The 16,106-nt window shown below is 44.3% G+C and overlaps 1 protein-coding gene across 11 annotated transcripts in view; it reads right to left on the bottom strand.

The window, feature by feature from the left end:
• Positions 1–11: 11 nt before the first annotated feature.
• Positions 12–16,106, bottom strand: part of LOC149353829 (RNA helicase MOV-10-like) — a 34,452-nt gene continuing 18,357 nt past the window's right edge. For 8 of the 11 annotated variants that reach the window (XM_089582868.1, XM_089582869.1, XM_089582871.1 and 5 more), the window contains 12 exons: positions 14,316–14,467; positions 14,048–14,224; positions 13,823–13,970; positions 13,514–13,675; positions 13,028–13,128; positions 12,729–12,946; positions 12,098–12,252; positions 9,297–9,545; positions 8,290–8,469; positions 4,462–4,550; positions 4,285–4,396; positions 12–195 (listed from right to left, as the gene is read on the bottom strand). In XM_089582868.1, the coding sequence (XP_089438994.1) occupies positions 4,327–4,396; positions 4,462–4,550; positions 8,290–8,469; positions 9,297–9,545; positions 12,098–12,252; positions 12,729–12,946; positions 13,028–13,128; positions 13,514–13,675; positions 13,823–13,970; positions 14,048–14,224; positions 14,316–14,467 (1,701 nt within the window). In that variant the 3' untranslated portion in view covers positions 12–195; positions 4,285–4,326. The remainder of the gene's footprint in view (positions 196–4,284; positions 4,397–4,461; positions 4,551–8,289; positions 8,470–9,296; positions 9,546–12,097; positions 12,253–12,728; positions 12,947–13,027; positions 13,129–13,513; positions 13,676–13,822; positions 13,971–14,047; positions 14,225–14,315; positions 14,468–16,106) is intronic. The other 3 variants (XM_089582870.1, XM_089582873.1, XM_089582874.1) reach the window with 2 other exon arrangements.

Here is a 16,106-nt window from a genome sequence, read left to right as displayed (position 1 = left end):
TGCAAAAGTTCTGATGAAACGCCAAGATTTTGTTTTCTCTCTTTTATTAAAAAGATGTAAAGTATACCTAAAAGCAAAACAGCAATCTTGCAATTCTGGATTTTCAAACCTTGAGTACCACAGTTATATAATGTCTAGAATGGCTTCCACCTTGGTTCTTCATAGTGTCCTCGTGTGCTCCACGATTTGCAGTCTCTGCAAAAATGTAAATGCCCTGCTTGGTTAAGTTGCAACCACCTCGTATCAACTGCACAAAAACAGCTCGTTTGTAAAGGCATTGAGTGCAGAGTGTTGTCATTGCCCAACTACTAGATATTAACACAGGTGTTCTCAAAGTCGGTTTTGCAAAACCTTAGGGTTCCCTGGAGTGCACACCGATTCATGCAAGCCTCAACCCCAGCTTTTCCTTTACCCACTTCATTTTGGGACTAATCACACTAAATGTTCTTTGCCAGCCAGTCATTATTTGAATTTGGGCATTTCTTCAGCTGCCATGTGCCTGCATGCTCCTTTCTGCATGCATGTGAGGCAGGAAGCCAAGACACACGGGTTCCTCGGCACCTCTTGAAAGCTGCTGGGGTTCCCCGAGGCTAAAAAAATTACAGAACCCTCAACAAATGTCTCAAGGCAACAAGCAGGAGTGCAAGATTAATGGGCACCACCAGAATTCAGGTTCTTAGGGGCAGGCCAAGAAGGCTGCCTATCCCTGGCTGCTACACTCCACTGTCCCTTCCTCTGAAGCAAATGATCTATGTTGCATGCATGCGTGAACAGCAAGAATGGATAATCTTGTAAAACGCAGGCACAAGAGGAAGTTTCTGCTGAACAGATCAACATTAGCCAGGCACAAGAATATTTCACTCGACAAGCTTGCTTGCTGCTGCTACACAGCCACATGAGGCCCCACCTGGCTGCAATTTCATACTGCACTTGTTTGACATGTGTCAGAGTACCAGAACTTTGAAGCAGACAACACTAGTGCGGGTTTTGGCAATGGTTCTGTGCATCGCAATTATAACCTTGACAATTGTGGGACACGTCATAGAGTGCTTAACCCTGCAAGAGGGTGGGGGTGCATATTTCAGCCTGAACTCTACGAATAAAAGCTGATCGTAAATTGCTGCCTTTTTTTTGTTACCATTTCCATCAGGGGGTGGAGGCTCTCAACACACGGCTTGCAGGGCCTTGCTGTAAAGCAGCCTGGCCCATAAGATTTCAGCCTTTCTTCCAGAAGAACCTCACTCATTCCCTGCGCTGTTTGATGATCTACAGCTGCAAATGGTTCCTCTATATCTGGCTGCTGCTGCCTACACCAATAACTTTTCATGATACTGCAGTGTGATGGCCTAGCAGTTCAAGCACTGGGCTCGTATACAGGAGGCGCGGGGTTCAACTTCAATCCCTAGAGCTGCCGGGTGCCCACCAGTTTCCCCTGTCCTAGTGCTTGGTGTCTCTTGGGTGAAATGCTTGGAAAATGGATCTCTGACCCCACCCTGTGTAGACAAAAACACCTTGCGCCAAGGCGCTCTTTGGCCAAAGCTGCCATTACACCGTTAAAATTTATCATGAAACTTCGGATATGACAAGAAAAGAAACAGTTTAGCTGCACAAAAAAATGAGGACAACAGCCAAAGAAATTGCCTTATTTGCCAAAGGTTCAGACTCATTTACTTTTGCTCAAGTTCGCTTAGTTTCCTTATGCGGCACCTTCCTTGCTCCGCTATGCTCTACAGGCCTAGGAAGACAAAGGTTCGCTAATGTGGCTTGCACTGTGACTTGAGACTTCCATCTCTCTCAATAATGAAACAGTGGCACATGCATTAAATGCAGCCACAAGCCACAAATGCAAAACAGTTGTTATGCATACCCTAACTTAAACTGCAACGCTGTCATAAATTGACCATAAATGCCAGTTACAATGGCTCCTGTGCATGAGGAGTCAAAAGGAAATGAATGGAACACAGTGCCGTGGTCTACATGCACTGACATGGCTCAATAAAAACATGAAAGCATGGCAAGCTGGTGCACAACCGATGCACAGAACCACTCCAATGGGCACATCGTATGCCAGTTAAATCTGACAAGTCTGTGCATCAGGGCAGGTTCAATCTCTGAACAGTAATCAGTTTACTTTAGATGGAACTTTGAATGCCAGTCTTAATTCAAGAGTGAACAAGCATCGTCCATTTAACTTTTGTCCATCCTAAACAAGAATATGCATCAGCAATATGGGATCCTAACCAGAGTAACCTCTTTAATACCGGAAGGAATACAAATCGTGCTATCTGCTTCATTTATTCTGATTACTCATTATACTAGTGTGCCTGCTTTAAAACCAAGAGCCAACCTACCTAACCTTGAAACGTGACAGGAAATTTCTCGTTTGTGCCTCTTTCATGTGTTTTATCATCACCCACTGCCGCTCATTTCCTATTACACTTCCTTATGTCATCTCTGGACCGGAATTACCTACTGCTGGACACCATACATCATATTAACCCCATTCAAAGGACACAATTGAGACCAGCATTGTCTAAATATGCCCATGCCTTATGTAATTCCCCATACTAGGGGCCATTTAGGGGCCGTTGAGACACAAAGGAAAAAAATAAACAAATTAATCTAACTATTCACAGAAGAGAAGGGCGGTGCTGCACCCTTTCCTCCAGTTGTGAACATAAAACGCCAAATGAATGCAGCCCGTGCAATGAAAGAGTAATAGTTTACGATGGTCAAGTATTGGCCATTCAGCGACTTGTGTGCATTTATCCATGTAAGTAATCATGGCACACCCGGATTGGAAATTCACATGAGAATATGAATAAGCTGGAGCCCATCAGCAGATACTCCCACATGATGAAAGGCAATTTCAGTATCCCTCAGAAACTGCATAACGAATGTGTTAGAGTACTTGACCATGAAGCTGAATTTAGACGCTAACAAAAATCTAGGGTTTGAAAATATTGAAGTTTTCAAATACGAATCAATATGTACATTGAACACCTGTTCAGTAATAAAAAGAAAGGCAAATGTCCTAATTTATTTTTAAATAGTGGCTGGCTTTTGCAACAAAACTAGACTGGCTTGGCACCACACAAAAAAAAAAAACAATGTGGAAAAAATGTACTATACTATTTGATTAAACAACATAGCAGTATGCAACCTGTAATGCGGTCATACAAAATGAGTGGTAAAATCAAATTCATAGATAGGCCCTAATGCCTTATTAATTTGGATATCAAGGGGCAAGAAGAAATTCTTAAATTAACAGCATGAAGAAGAGCGGAATTTTAAATGCCAGTGCCATGGATGGTGCCGAGTATGAAATGCTTTGGGCCGTTGAGAAGGCCAATGATGCTTCAGACAGCGATGATGAGGGATGACGATTTTGCCGGCCAGTTTGGGAAAGGGGCATGAGGTGGTGGCGCTGCTTACTTCACTGCAACATTAAAGCGGTTGCAAAAGATTGGTTGTTCCAAATCAGCAGATTCATTTCTTCATCGAAGCATGAAAATCCAGTGTGCGTTGCACTCGAAGGCAATGCACTTTTTTTTTTTTGACCGTGAAAAACGGGTGTGCTTTAGAATTGAGTAAATATAATGCTTCCAATTCCACTTCAGTACACTTTCAAGGTAGGCTTTAATTAGAGCAATAAAAGGATGATGTATCAATGCACTTCACGAAGAAAAGATGCAGAAATGTATCGAAACTACATGCTCAAGTGGTAACAGGTGTTGCATTAGTTGGCATGTTTCCCCAGCACACTTGCCTAACACACCTCCAAGTAAGTGGCCCGCAAAACATGAACAAGCAAGATGCTGGAGTGGTCCAATGCTGACAATGCACAGCAAAGCTAGGTTTGCCCCGTTTGCAGGATACCGCCATTACGATCAGTTAGCTTTATGCTACGCCTGAAAGCTTGCCCTGTGTTTACGCTTCAATGCTCAAACGCTGCAACATGAAACAATTCCAAGTTATCTGGACAAAATTCTAGAACACTGGCACAAACTGCAGATGCTATGGCAATTTACAAGGAGAAAGGAAGTAGCCTCATGAGCCAGACCACGAGAACTAGCCTCCAACCATGGTTGGAGGCTAGTACTCCTCTGTTAATGCTGAAACAAAAGCAAAGTGCCCCTTCAAAACAGAATAGCAATTATGTGAAGCATGTTATTTGCTATCACCACTGCAGGCTATCAATATGATAGACTTGTGCAGTACTTGCAACAGTGCACTTTCTGATGAGGGAAAAAAGCCATGCGCCTCTAACAGTCACTTCCTTACCAAACAACACCTCCGACGACGCTGCCTCGTCACGTAACCTCGTCAACGTGAGCTGCTTGGCACAAATTTGATTCCTCGGTAGGCCCCCTTGCTGATGCAAAATTCTACCATTCTGCAAAAATCATGTTCAGGCATCACTGTTTATGCAGGGGCAGGAGCTTGCACAGCTACACTTACTTGTTCCAGCATGGATCTTGGCAGAGGATGTGGGGGTTACCAACTATTACCATGAGAGATTTCGCTCTAGTGACCGAGACGTTGAACCTCTGAAAAAAGGCACATGCACACACTATTAAGCTGCCAGCTTATTATGCATCAGGACAAAGATCAGGTTGATCAAGAGAACATATCACAATGCGAAATTTTCAAGAATACTGCTGACAAGGTACCACAGTTGCAGCAGTAACCTATTACCGTATTTACAGGATTGTAAGTTGAACCATTTTTTTTTTAAATTTGAAAATCTGGAGTGTGGGGTCGACTTACAATCGAAACCAAAGCATAGCACCATAAATTTTGTTTGCTCTACGACTCTACCTAGTAGCATTCGGCCATTTTGCACACTTTTTCGGAAGGATTTTTCTTTTTTACTTTCAACTGCGCACTCGGCGCTCAAGGGAGAGTCAATGGAAGGGCCGCTGATCAAATTGCAGCGGCACCGCCACTCGGAACGGTAGTGCTTCCAGGAAGCTTCGGTAGCTGATGGAAGAGCCGAAGCTGTACACGCATTGCATAGCATGCATAGTTTTTCTTTGGCTCTGTTTGATGCATCTGATGACTGCCGGCCATGTTTTACCAGTTTTTAATGTAGTGCTTCATTAATCGTCATCTGTGCTCCGGGTCCGGTGAGCGACCGGTGCTCGTTCACTTCTACATTCAAGATAACTGTCATTCCTTACGTTGAACAAAAAACTGCGCGCCGGGCCGCAAGTTCGATGTTTCTGAACGGGCGATACAGGTGCGACGGCTGCAGCGAGGCAAAATTTTCAGCTGTTCCACATGATGACATGATGTAGTTTTTTTGCGAAGTGTGGGATTTCGCAGGACGATGATGTGCTGTGGCTGTCTGCGAAGTGGGGGATTTTACCGGACGACGACATTCGAGCGACGTGCTGTGACCGCACAGCAGTGATGGTGACAGCAGCACTAGTGAGGACGAGTAGTCCAGTGACAAATGCATTTTAATGCGAGAGTGTTAAAGAGCTTGTGAGGCGGAAAAGCCAACACTGTCGGTGTTGCCCGGTTGCCGCGGTTCCGTTGCGTCGTTCTTTGTGCTGGCCTTGAGTAGCTGCTCCATCAACGTGCAGAACCAGCACCCACCACCCCTCCTTGCACACAACGGTCGACAGCGGCTGCCGATAAGTGGCGGCAGCCAGACGACACTATTGTACTGTACTCTTAGCCCCTTCAGGCGGCATTTTTTGATTTGACTGAAATCAATTATTTTTTCACCTAAGTAGTATATCCAGACCTCAAGAAATGGAATTTGTTAGTTTTCGAGCATGAAAGACCAGCAGGTAAGTTTTTACAATGTGGAGAATTCCATACAAAGTGCCAGACTGGTTATAAATAGTACCATAAAAATGTTTTCATGTGTCAGGTAAGCACCGTAGGGATCATGGAATCACTTTGAGTTTCAAAGGTGCACATTACGCTTGAAATTGAGGAAAAACAATCGATGTTTTCACTCGCGGCAAAACCTGTCTGCACAAAAACGGCGGACAATGTGCTACCTTAGCTCACTGCTATGTGAAATATTACTTACTGCGTTCGCTACATGGTACAAAAAAACAACTTATCTGCAAGAAGAAGGGTGCTCAATTTGACTAAAATAATGAAATCACTGCAAAGTACACCAGTTTCTCAGAAAAAGCTGCAAGTTTGCTGCATACGCAAATGTGTATAAAGCTCCTGAAAGGGTTGGAGGCAAAGCTCAAGTGTCCTCCAAGTTTTTCGTTCTGGAATGTGCCCATGGGCATGCCCCCACACTTTTTTTTTTTTTGCCCTGACATGCGATATGGACGGAGGGGGTTGACTTATAATCATGTAAATACAGTAGTATGTGTGAAAAGTGCACGCTTTAAGTCATGTGTGAAAGAGCTGACCCACCTCTGCGAGCGATAAGTACTCGCAGAGCGCCCTTAGGAGAAGCACCACTTACAGGGGCGTGATGCACAGTTCGATATTATCGAACAGCCAGTGAAAATGTAGTTCGATATACAGAGAGACTTTCCTACACTTCTATACAGGATTTTTAAGGAGATAATCTGTGTGTTCATTAGAGCCAATAATTCGAAATAACAAGGTTTTACTGTATTACCTTTCAGTACTTGTGACAACAGCGAATAAACAGCAGCACATCTCAGCAGATTAGAGGGGCGACAGCGACACTATGAGTCGCTAATTCAAGATTGGGCATCAAGGTGGGGTTTGCTAGTTGGCAAAACCTACATGAGCCCTGCCTCATCGCCCAATCTTGGAGGCCATACACGACTGGTATGAACAACACCACACGAATTGGTCCTGTCGCAGTGTTAAACCGTCCATTTTGTGCAGACAGATTGCAGCAGCACATTGTGCTGCGTCGGAGTGGGCCTTGTTTTTCACAGTCATCAAAGAAAACTATGGTGCTTTATTTAAACTATGTGCCGGTTATTCAATAACTATTCAAATATTCGTACACCCATAGAAATTTAATCAAAAACGCATGCAAGAGCAGTGCAATTTTGTCAGTGAAGTAACAGCAACCTAGGCGATCTTTAATAAAGAAATGAGGAGACTTTTCCTGAAGTTTCAGCACCATTTCAAAGGCACTCACAGCAATTCACAGCAATGTCTTGGTTATGTTCACAGTAGGACAAAGGCCTCTATTACAATCTACAATCAGCCGTATTCGGTGTCAACTCTGGCAATGTTATGCCAGCTAATTTCCTGAACTAATACCCAAGTTTCCCTTCCCTTCGAATCCAGATCTGTCACCCTAGGACACCATTGGCTACCTGTTCACTGCATTATATGGCCAGCCCAATTCCATTTTTTAATTCTAGCTTGCGCAAAATACATGATTAATGCGACCTTGCTCATTAACCCACACTGCTCTCATTCTGTCTCTTGATGTTGTCTTTATCCTTATTCTCCAAGCATCTGTGCACTGTCCTCAGTTTAGTTTCAAGCTTTTTAGTTAGCCTCCAAGGCCCGTATCCTAACTTGCACCCTTTTCAGAACTGTCCCTTTTGGTGATATCTGATTGGCTGAAAGTCACGTCCTCGAAAGGGATGCAAAAACGGGATTTTGTAGAACAACACTTCCAACAGTACTTCAGTGCGGCATTACAAAATCCCATTTTCAAATCATGAGCCAACTAGGCCCCAAACAAATGCTGCTGATATTTCTTTCTTCTACAGTGGGCCCTTTTCAATGTAATCCTTCCTTAATCCCTCAATCGTACCACCTCGTCAGCCAGGTTGCAGTCACTTCATGCTGTGCGCGGCTCATCACATTCTGCCTGAAAAAAGGGGATATGTGCTTGTCGAAGTCGCCACCACTTTTGGTGCTGTCAAGCCATTGTACGGTCATGTCAAACAAATGTGCCGCATCAAAAATAGCACCTGTCCCATCTCTTGTGTTCCTGTGTTAAGGTATTGTGCTAAAAAATCCCGCTTTTAAATCATGAGCCCATTAGGCACCAAACAAACGCTGCTGAAAGGGATGTAAGTCAGAATACATGCCCAGGTTTCAGCCCCATATGCGAGTAATGATGAGGCTAGAACTGTTATATACTTTCCTTTTGAGGGATATCGGCAAGTTGACATTGCTCAAGACTGCCTGCCAAATGCACTCCAACCTGATCTTATCCTTCTCGTTTCTTTCCCACGGTCTCAATCTGTAGTCACTACAAGGCCTAGTTAGTTTTGAAAAATCAGTGCAAAATGCCTAGGAACCAAATTTCCCCGGGAAGAGCTGAAAAAGCAAGTGGCATGGTGACATGCTCTCTGCAGTAATCACCTTTGGATTCTTCAGAAAACCAAGTCTGTGGCGCAGATCCTTTGCTGTAAGGTTACCATTTGTGCTGCGGACGGTTGTCGCTATGATCACCGTGCGTTCTTGGCCCTGAAATTGCTCGGTTGATCCGACACTGATGTTCTTGAGTGCTCGTTTTGCTAGTTCGTCGCATATTTTAGCAACCTGTGAGAAGTACAAAAATTCATATAAGCCACAATAGGTGAATGAGGGTTCTGCACCTACAACTGTAGCCATAGAGAAAGAATTCACACGCTAATTTTTGCTGCCAACTTACACTGTAAGGATAAAAGAGTCTTCATTAACAATCCATACTCAGGATCTGAACGCTGTAGCTACTGAGCTACCAAGGCAGACGAAAAACAAATGCAACAAAAGAGGGGGGGGGGGGGGGGGGGGGGGGGTCAGAGGAGGTTCTGGTGACTCAAGAGTATAGCAAAGAAACATTACATTTATAGCAGGAGAAACTTATTACACATGCAAGCACAAATAGATGATTACATGTCATATAAAAACAAACAGACATCATGGAACATGCAAGAAATAGTGGCACTGGACAAATTAGAATGCAGTGCATCAAGCAGCAGGAAAGAATGAAAATTCTAGACAAATATTTACAAATCTCCATTGAAGAACTTGCCTACACAGAGAAATCTATTCACTTGGTTCCTTGTTCCTCGAAAGAAAAGAATGAAGATTGCATGCTTTTTCTTCAACTCTTTTTTTACTCTGCAATTTTGTGAAATGGCATACCAAGCCAGATATATTGAAAATGTTTTTTTGATATTCAAGAGTTACAATGCTTTCATGAATACACATGAAGACTCAAGTTCCGAAGTAAATATGACACTCTGATCTGTCCATCAAACAATGGCATTACTGCACAGTTAACTTTGTTTCACTCAACGGAAATTCACCCATGAGCGATACTTAAAGCACTACACATACATTCTGCGAAAAATCCAGACAATGAAACACAAAACACTGCAAACCTGCTTCCTGTATGGCGTAATGATTCCAATTTCTTCCTCGTTTAACCTTCTCTGAAGTCCATTTCTCCAGCTCAAAAGTGAGGTCACATAGCCAAGCACAACGTTGATCTCCTCAAGATTGAAAAAAGATGGGCAGGTGCCATCTTGCATGTCTTCGCCAGACACACCGTGAAACAAAAGTGGCACCCCTTTTGTAGGAAGCTCTTCCCATAGTAGCATGCTTTTGGAAGTCTCTTCATCAGCATATACCTGCAAAGTTGCAAAACAGTTGCGTAAGCAGTTTGGTAAGAACAGCTGCACAACAATTTGCTTATTTTCTTATTTGAACTGATCAAGGCATGACCTTCATTGTCTGGTAGATGCAAGCCAAGTGGAAAGATAAAAGAACTCACAATTGCCTTCAACCATAACTGGCAAACAAACATAAAGGTACCACAAGCATAGGTACCACTGCACTTCCTGTAGTACAAACACAGCTAACATATCGAATTTACTCTCATGATTTGTGCACTTTTTTTTTGTTTACATTGGGGCTCCAAAAAGGGAGTGCGCAAATATCTTAGAGATTTCGCGAACATGTCCTAAAAAAAAAAAAAAAAACTCGACAAGATCACATCACACAATACCTATATACCGTGTGTTGCCACCTGTACGTCGACCCCCGAACTTGCCTCCCAGGCTGGCCAGAAAAAAAGACTACCCAAAATATAGGACGCATACCTGCCCCGACCCATTACATAGTTCCCCGCGGGATGGAATAACAGCACATGCGCAACTAAAAGCAATAAATGTGGAACAGCACAATCACAAAGCCAGCAGTCAGAGGCAAATGGAGAACCGGCACCCTCGCCTGCAGCCTGACCGACTGAACAGCAAATGGTTTGGTAGTTTCGGATTCCGGCATGTGCTGGCGGTTACCGAAGTTTGTTCTCACAACTGTTCGTCCGGGAAAGCAACCGGCAGCGCAAGCGAGTTGGGTGAATGGCATGCAATTCTTCCCCTCACCCCTCACACCTTTTGTAGTTCCACACACGGCAACGCGGTCGCGCTGATCTTCCCAAGCCTGCCTGCACGCACACTGGTGATCTGGCGGAGCAGGGAGTGTAAAATGTGCAAGTGAAGTTTTTTTAAAAAATTCCGGTGGTAAATTAGGGGTGTGCAAATTACGTGTGGGTGCAGATTACGCGAGTAAATATGGTATTTTACTTCGTAGCTTCACTGCCAAGCCTAGTGCTCCAGGAGTAGGTTCCTCCATATACTTTTTGGGTGCATGCAGTGGGAGATGTGCAGTACATACTCAAAGCGGTCACGTTGCAGTGCTTGCTCTAATTAAAGGGCAAAATAGAAATGTAGCTAGCAAGCATTTCCATTGTGGCCATGCTGGTTGTCTGTTGCATTCTGACAGCACAGGACATGAAACTGTTGCTTTTCTCGTTCTGCACAGAAAGACTTTGCACTATGTGCATGGACGTGCTCGCAACCTGCTCGCAACCTTTTGGTGGCCACATATGTGCACAAGCACTGGCCCTATTCAACTTACGAGTCTTAGAATTGCCTCAGCTGCATGGTCATGTGGAGCCAATCGTCAAAATCATTACTGGAAGTCTGGAGAATTGTCTGCTTTTCGCATGGTCATGTGGAGCCAATCGTCAAAATCATTACTGGAAGTCTGGAGAATTGTCTGCTTTTCGTTGTGCAACAAAATTAGAATAGATGGAATTAAAGCTAACCATATTGACAATGCAGCACCTTACATTTGAATGCATGCTGTTAATTATGCAGCAGTATACCTAATTATAAATGCTGCCAAAGCAAGGTCACAATGCGCAAGACCTCTGCATGCGAGTGAACTCGTGCAAGCTGTTGGCAACTTCCACACTGCTAGTAGTGATTACACTGCAGCCATGTGTCCTACATGTTTACATGGCGATGTCCCCAATCAATGTTCTACAACAACATGCACACCAAACCTTTCACTGAATGTCCTCATTAGAGTGGGCCTTGTGTGAAAACCAAGCAATCGACATCACAGATGTCGAATGTTTGGGCGTTGGTCGCTCATGTAAATGTGGCAGAGAGGTGTGCATGTACCGTATTTATTCGAATCTAGGCCGATAGTTTTTTAAAAAAAACGAGATGTAGAACTCTTATGTCGGCTTAGATTCGAGGATTTCGTTTCGAGGTTTCGTATTCGTAAAATACGAATAAATGTAGCACGCAGGCGGCGCCCCCACAAAACGCCAACGAAAGACAACCTTGTAGCCGTTGCTATCCGTAGCCGTTGCTATCCGTAGCCGATACTGATCAAAGCAGCACACATGAGCACTGGCTGCCATTTTGGCCTTGTTCTGTTCTCGTGCGGTGGCGTGAGCACATTCGCAGCAGTGAAGTTTTCGTGCGTGGTTTTTATCACCAACACCATGGCACCAAACAGGCGGTGCCATTATAGTGCCGCCTTCAAGCGGAAAGTTATACTCGCTGCAGAGCAGGCGTCAAATCTTCAAGCCGGGCGGGACTTCGGCGGCTGATCCCGGGCTGGCGTTGCATATGTCTCCTCGCCCAAACGCCAGCCCGGGATCAGCCTGAGCGGGTTCCTGGCAATAAATGTCGTTTGCGTGCTGTACCTCTTGTTCGCAGTTGTTTTTTCGGCCGGCCTACAATCGAGGTAAGTTTTTTTTTTTTCTGTGGCCTTCAACTTTCGGGTCTCGGCTTAGAATCGTGGCCGGCCTAGATTCGAGTAAATACGGTATACTACACAACACAAGTCATACAAGCAAACATTACCCATCACTAGCCATTACCTGCAGTTCTGAATTGTAGAACATCTCATTCGGGACCTGGAGAAGGTCTCCATGGCTCCTGAAGTTTCGAAGGAGCTTGGTCATCATGTGTGAACTCTCCTGGCCATTCTTCTGGTATGCAGGCATGTTCATGAGACGCTCCAACAGGGACACACCTGCAAGCACAACACCCCACCTCCCCAATGTAGCAGGGTACCTCAAAATCAATACAATGAAGTTGCTAAAATCTGCACTTTACTTTGTTACACTAAAATGTCGCTTGTCTGAAATTCATCTTATAACATGCAAAAAAAACAACATAAAAGTGAAATGGTCTGCTACTTTTGCTCATCCTTCTCTATCAACAATTGAGTTCAGCAGTGTTCATATACCCATAGTGATTTCACTGAGCCTTGCTCGCGCTGAGAGGTCACGAATCACCTTGGCCCATCTAGCCTGTTGAGCTCCCTGCATGTGAAGTGGAAGTTGCCAGTTTTGGTTTCTAAGTCATCGTCGTCCTTTTCATAACGAGAGTCCTCCAGCATACTGCAGACATGCCGATGAGTTTTGTCGCTGCCACCTCCCCCAACCCCTTTATGTCAGGGAATGCGAGAACTAGCTCTGAGAGTTGATAAGCAAGGGTGTTGCATACCTAAACCATGTGATGAACTCAGCTGATTGCTAACAACAGGGCCTAGTTGCATGGGGTCTCCAGCCAGGATCACATGACCGCCTGTACCAGCGCAGCCAGGATTCCAAGGACTAATGAGGCCCGCTAAGGGAATAACACACTCAGGCTCCAAGGCTTGCCCAGCTTCATCCACTACAATATGAGTGAAATGGTTGTCACGCAAGCCAGCTTCCATCAACCTGCGCACAATGCGAGTAATTGGCGATCTCCCATACAGCAAAAAACCAGCAGGCGAAAAAAAGAGATGCAAAGGCACATACTTTGCTGACGTGACCAGTGTGGTAACAATAACCTTGAAGGCACTTAGACTGGACGAACTGTACTGCTCTTCCTCTCCGCGTTCCTTATAATTGCTGTGTCCCTAGAAAAACCAACAGAACTAAGTTTAATATGGTAGTAGCCTTCTGTGAACGAAAAACCAGACAACAATAAACTATCCTGCTGCATACATGAGGCATGCAATAACTGGTTAATGGATTTTTATGTGCCAAAGACACACTGTAACCTACTAGGCATGCTACTGTGGAGGGCTCTGAATTAATTTCTTTCACTACTTGGGGTCTCTGTTAACGGACATCAATACCTCAGTACTGAAATGTTTTTCCATTCTGCCTTGATGTGGCTGCTGTGCCCAGATTTAAACCCGCAACCTTGTGCTCAGTAGCAGAATGCCAGTCACTAAGCCACTGCAGCATGCAAACATGCAATAAAAGCCCAAATATGTACATTATACAAATATTGCATACACGCAGCTTTCTTGAGATCTTATCGGGTCGCACAGTGGAAGAGTAGAGGCGGAGCATCTGCGATGGCTTCAGGTGATTCAAAAGCTGCTCCGCCAAGAAGTCGCTTGCACTGTTTGATGGAGAAACTACCAGGATACGACTGGATGGCACCACAGTGCATATCTGCATTCACAAGATTGCACATGTGGCACTGGTTTTGTTTCGCAAAAAGAACAGAAATGAGTAACATAAAAAAAAGCAGCATTAAAAATAGGAGTTGGCAACAAAGCAGCCACAGTAAGCACTCCTGACAAAAGTTGATGTGCTGACCTGTTTAAGAGCTTCGACAATTGTACTTGTCTTCCCAGTACCAGGAGGACCAAATAAGAGGTAAGGAAAAGGACGATGCTCCCCGCGAAGCATGTCTCGAACAGCTTTAAACTGCTCAGGATTCCCTTGCACCTTCTTGTTGAAAAACCTACATGCAAAGCATAGGACATCAGTTAGAATTCCTAGCAACAACAAAATATTAGCTGCTGGGAGCAACTGCCTTACGTCAGATTGGATGCAGAAACAGCAGGTTTTGATGGTGGCGCACAACTGGGAAAAATGAAACTGCGCAGTCGTTGTCCCAAGCATAAGCCTACTGCACGACGCATTAGTTTCAGTGGGAAAAGATTGGGTGCAAATCTCACACCAAATCTGCTTCCCTCTTCGTAGATCGCATCGAACCTGCATGAATACCCAGTGGAAGAAAAATATCAGTAAAGAAACACATGCTCTGCGATTTCAAAATGTACAGACCACAAGTATGAGCACTCACTCTTCACTCAACTTCACTGTCACAGCTGAGCCCTCTATTCCACAGACAATGGCTTCATATTCAGTCACAGGAGCAGCATCGCTTGACATAACACGGAAAAACAACCTGCTCTTCTTGATAACTGATGGCCGTCCTGCTTTTGCACCAGGTACCTGAGAAAAATACCATTTTTTTTATAACTTTTTGGCTTCCTTTTACAGGTGCGCTAGGTAGGTGCACTAAGTGCACCCACTCAACCACTGTTCCTGGACAGAGCCAGGATTGCCACTATGGGTCTGAAAAGCTCAGCCTTGTATCGAAGCAATGCTACAAAAGACTTTTGAAGAAAAAAAATGAAGCATAAAAAGGAAATAACAGGCAAGCAAACAGCGCCCCAAGGCACAAGTTGTTGTCTACACAACAAGGGTCGAAGACCTATTTTCCAAGAATTTCACCCAAGAGATGCTGAGCACTAGGCCAGAGGAAAGGTTGTACCAAATGGAAACTGGTGGGTACCCAGTAGCACTGGGGATTGAATCCCGCACCTCGCACATGAGGTGGATGCTCGCACCACTAGGCTACTGCTGCGGAACCTTTCTTAGAACTAATGAGAAGAGCACAAACAAAAATTTAGCAAGACAGAAGGTTCGTTTCACTATATACTTACAGCTCAAGTCTCCAAAAGGCATGGGAGGAAAAAAGGACAAGAGATGTACTGGGTGATCGCTTTCTCACAAAAACAAGTCTCTTACATGGGTGCAACTGCTTTGAGGATCCCAGCTTTGCTACACACCTCTAGCTTGGCAGACAGAAGAGTGAGGAACTGTCAGTATCTCTTGGTTAACTAAAATTGATTTAAAACATTTTACTTACAGGATCTGAGGCCATTTTTCAATGGCAGCTTTGAAGAAGGGTGCTGATTAAGCCAACACAATTTGCGCAATTTTGCAAATGTCAGCCATATTTTTTTTAGATCATTATTGACGGTCTCCTGTACTTCAGTCATTCTGGCACCAAGACTTGGTGTACAAAGGGTGCTGCATAAAAGAACCTTACCCATGCTCCTCTAAAAAAAAAAAAATGCGGTCTTAATGCTGCTAAGAGGCATGCATGGGTAGAGCAGATGATGGCTATGAACCTGGAAAGAAGGCAGGGTGGGCCACTGTGAAAGAGGAGGCACCTAAAGAGTGCAGTGGAGTTAGGAGAGGCAAGAAGGAACGGGCACAGGACTGGGCAGCACGAAACACAAAGCAACGGTGGTAGCAGTGGCACGTGATGACGGCAATCACTGCGCTGTGGGAGACTACGTGCATTAATGCATCAGAGGCTTTGCTGGACTCGATGACGTTGAGGGCATTTCTGAAGTGTTACCTCTCAGACAATACTGACATATCCGTTGCATCCATATTTTTGCATCCTGCCCCATTTTCAAGCCTTCCCCGCCTTGGTTGTAGTAGACTTAAAAAAAAAAAAAATGTTATAATGCAATCGAGATTTGTTCATGACTATTATTTCTGTTTTGTTTTTTGTTTTGTTTTTTAATTTTTGTGAGGTCTCAAACCTACTCCTTGCATTATATTTGTGGTAGTGGTACACCCTTGTCACATGGGCAATGGGGAGTTTCAATGGCCACAGAGTCAATGGACATCGAACTCAATGGGAATATTTGAAAGCGAATATTCGGAATACTTCTGGCACACAAAAAAAGGTTGAAAAATACACGATTCTGAAAATGTTTATTGTGCCTCCCTAACCAGTGCTTGCACATTGGTGGCGCACGGAAGCGGACCACGCTATGCTAAATCTCTCGAC

This window comes from Amblyomma mixtum, chromosome 3 (assembly GCF_055824585.1).
Source record: "Amblyomma mixtum isolate Tamu chromosome 3, ASM5582458v1, whole genome shotgun sequence".
In the NCBI taxonomy this organism is placed as follows: Eukaryota; Metazoa; Arthropoda; class Arachnida; order Ixodida; family Ixodidae; genus Amblyomma; species Amblyomma mixtum.
The sequence above is the reverse complement of the archived record's forward strand: the minus strand, read 5'-3'. Positions and strand labels throughout refer to the sequence as shown.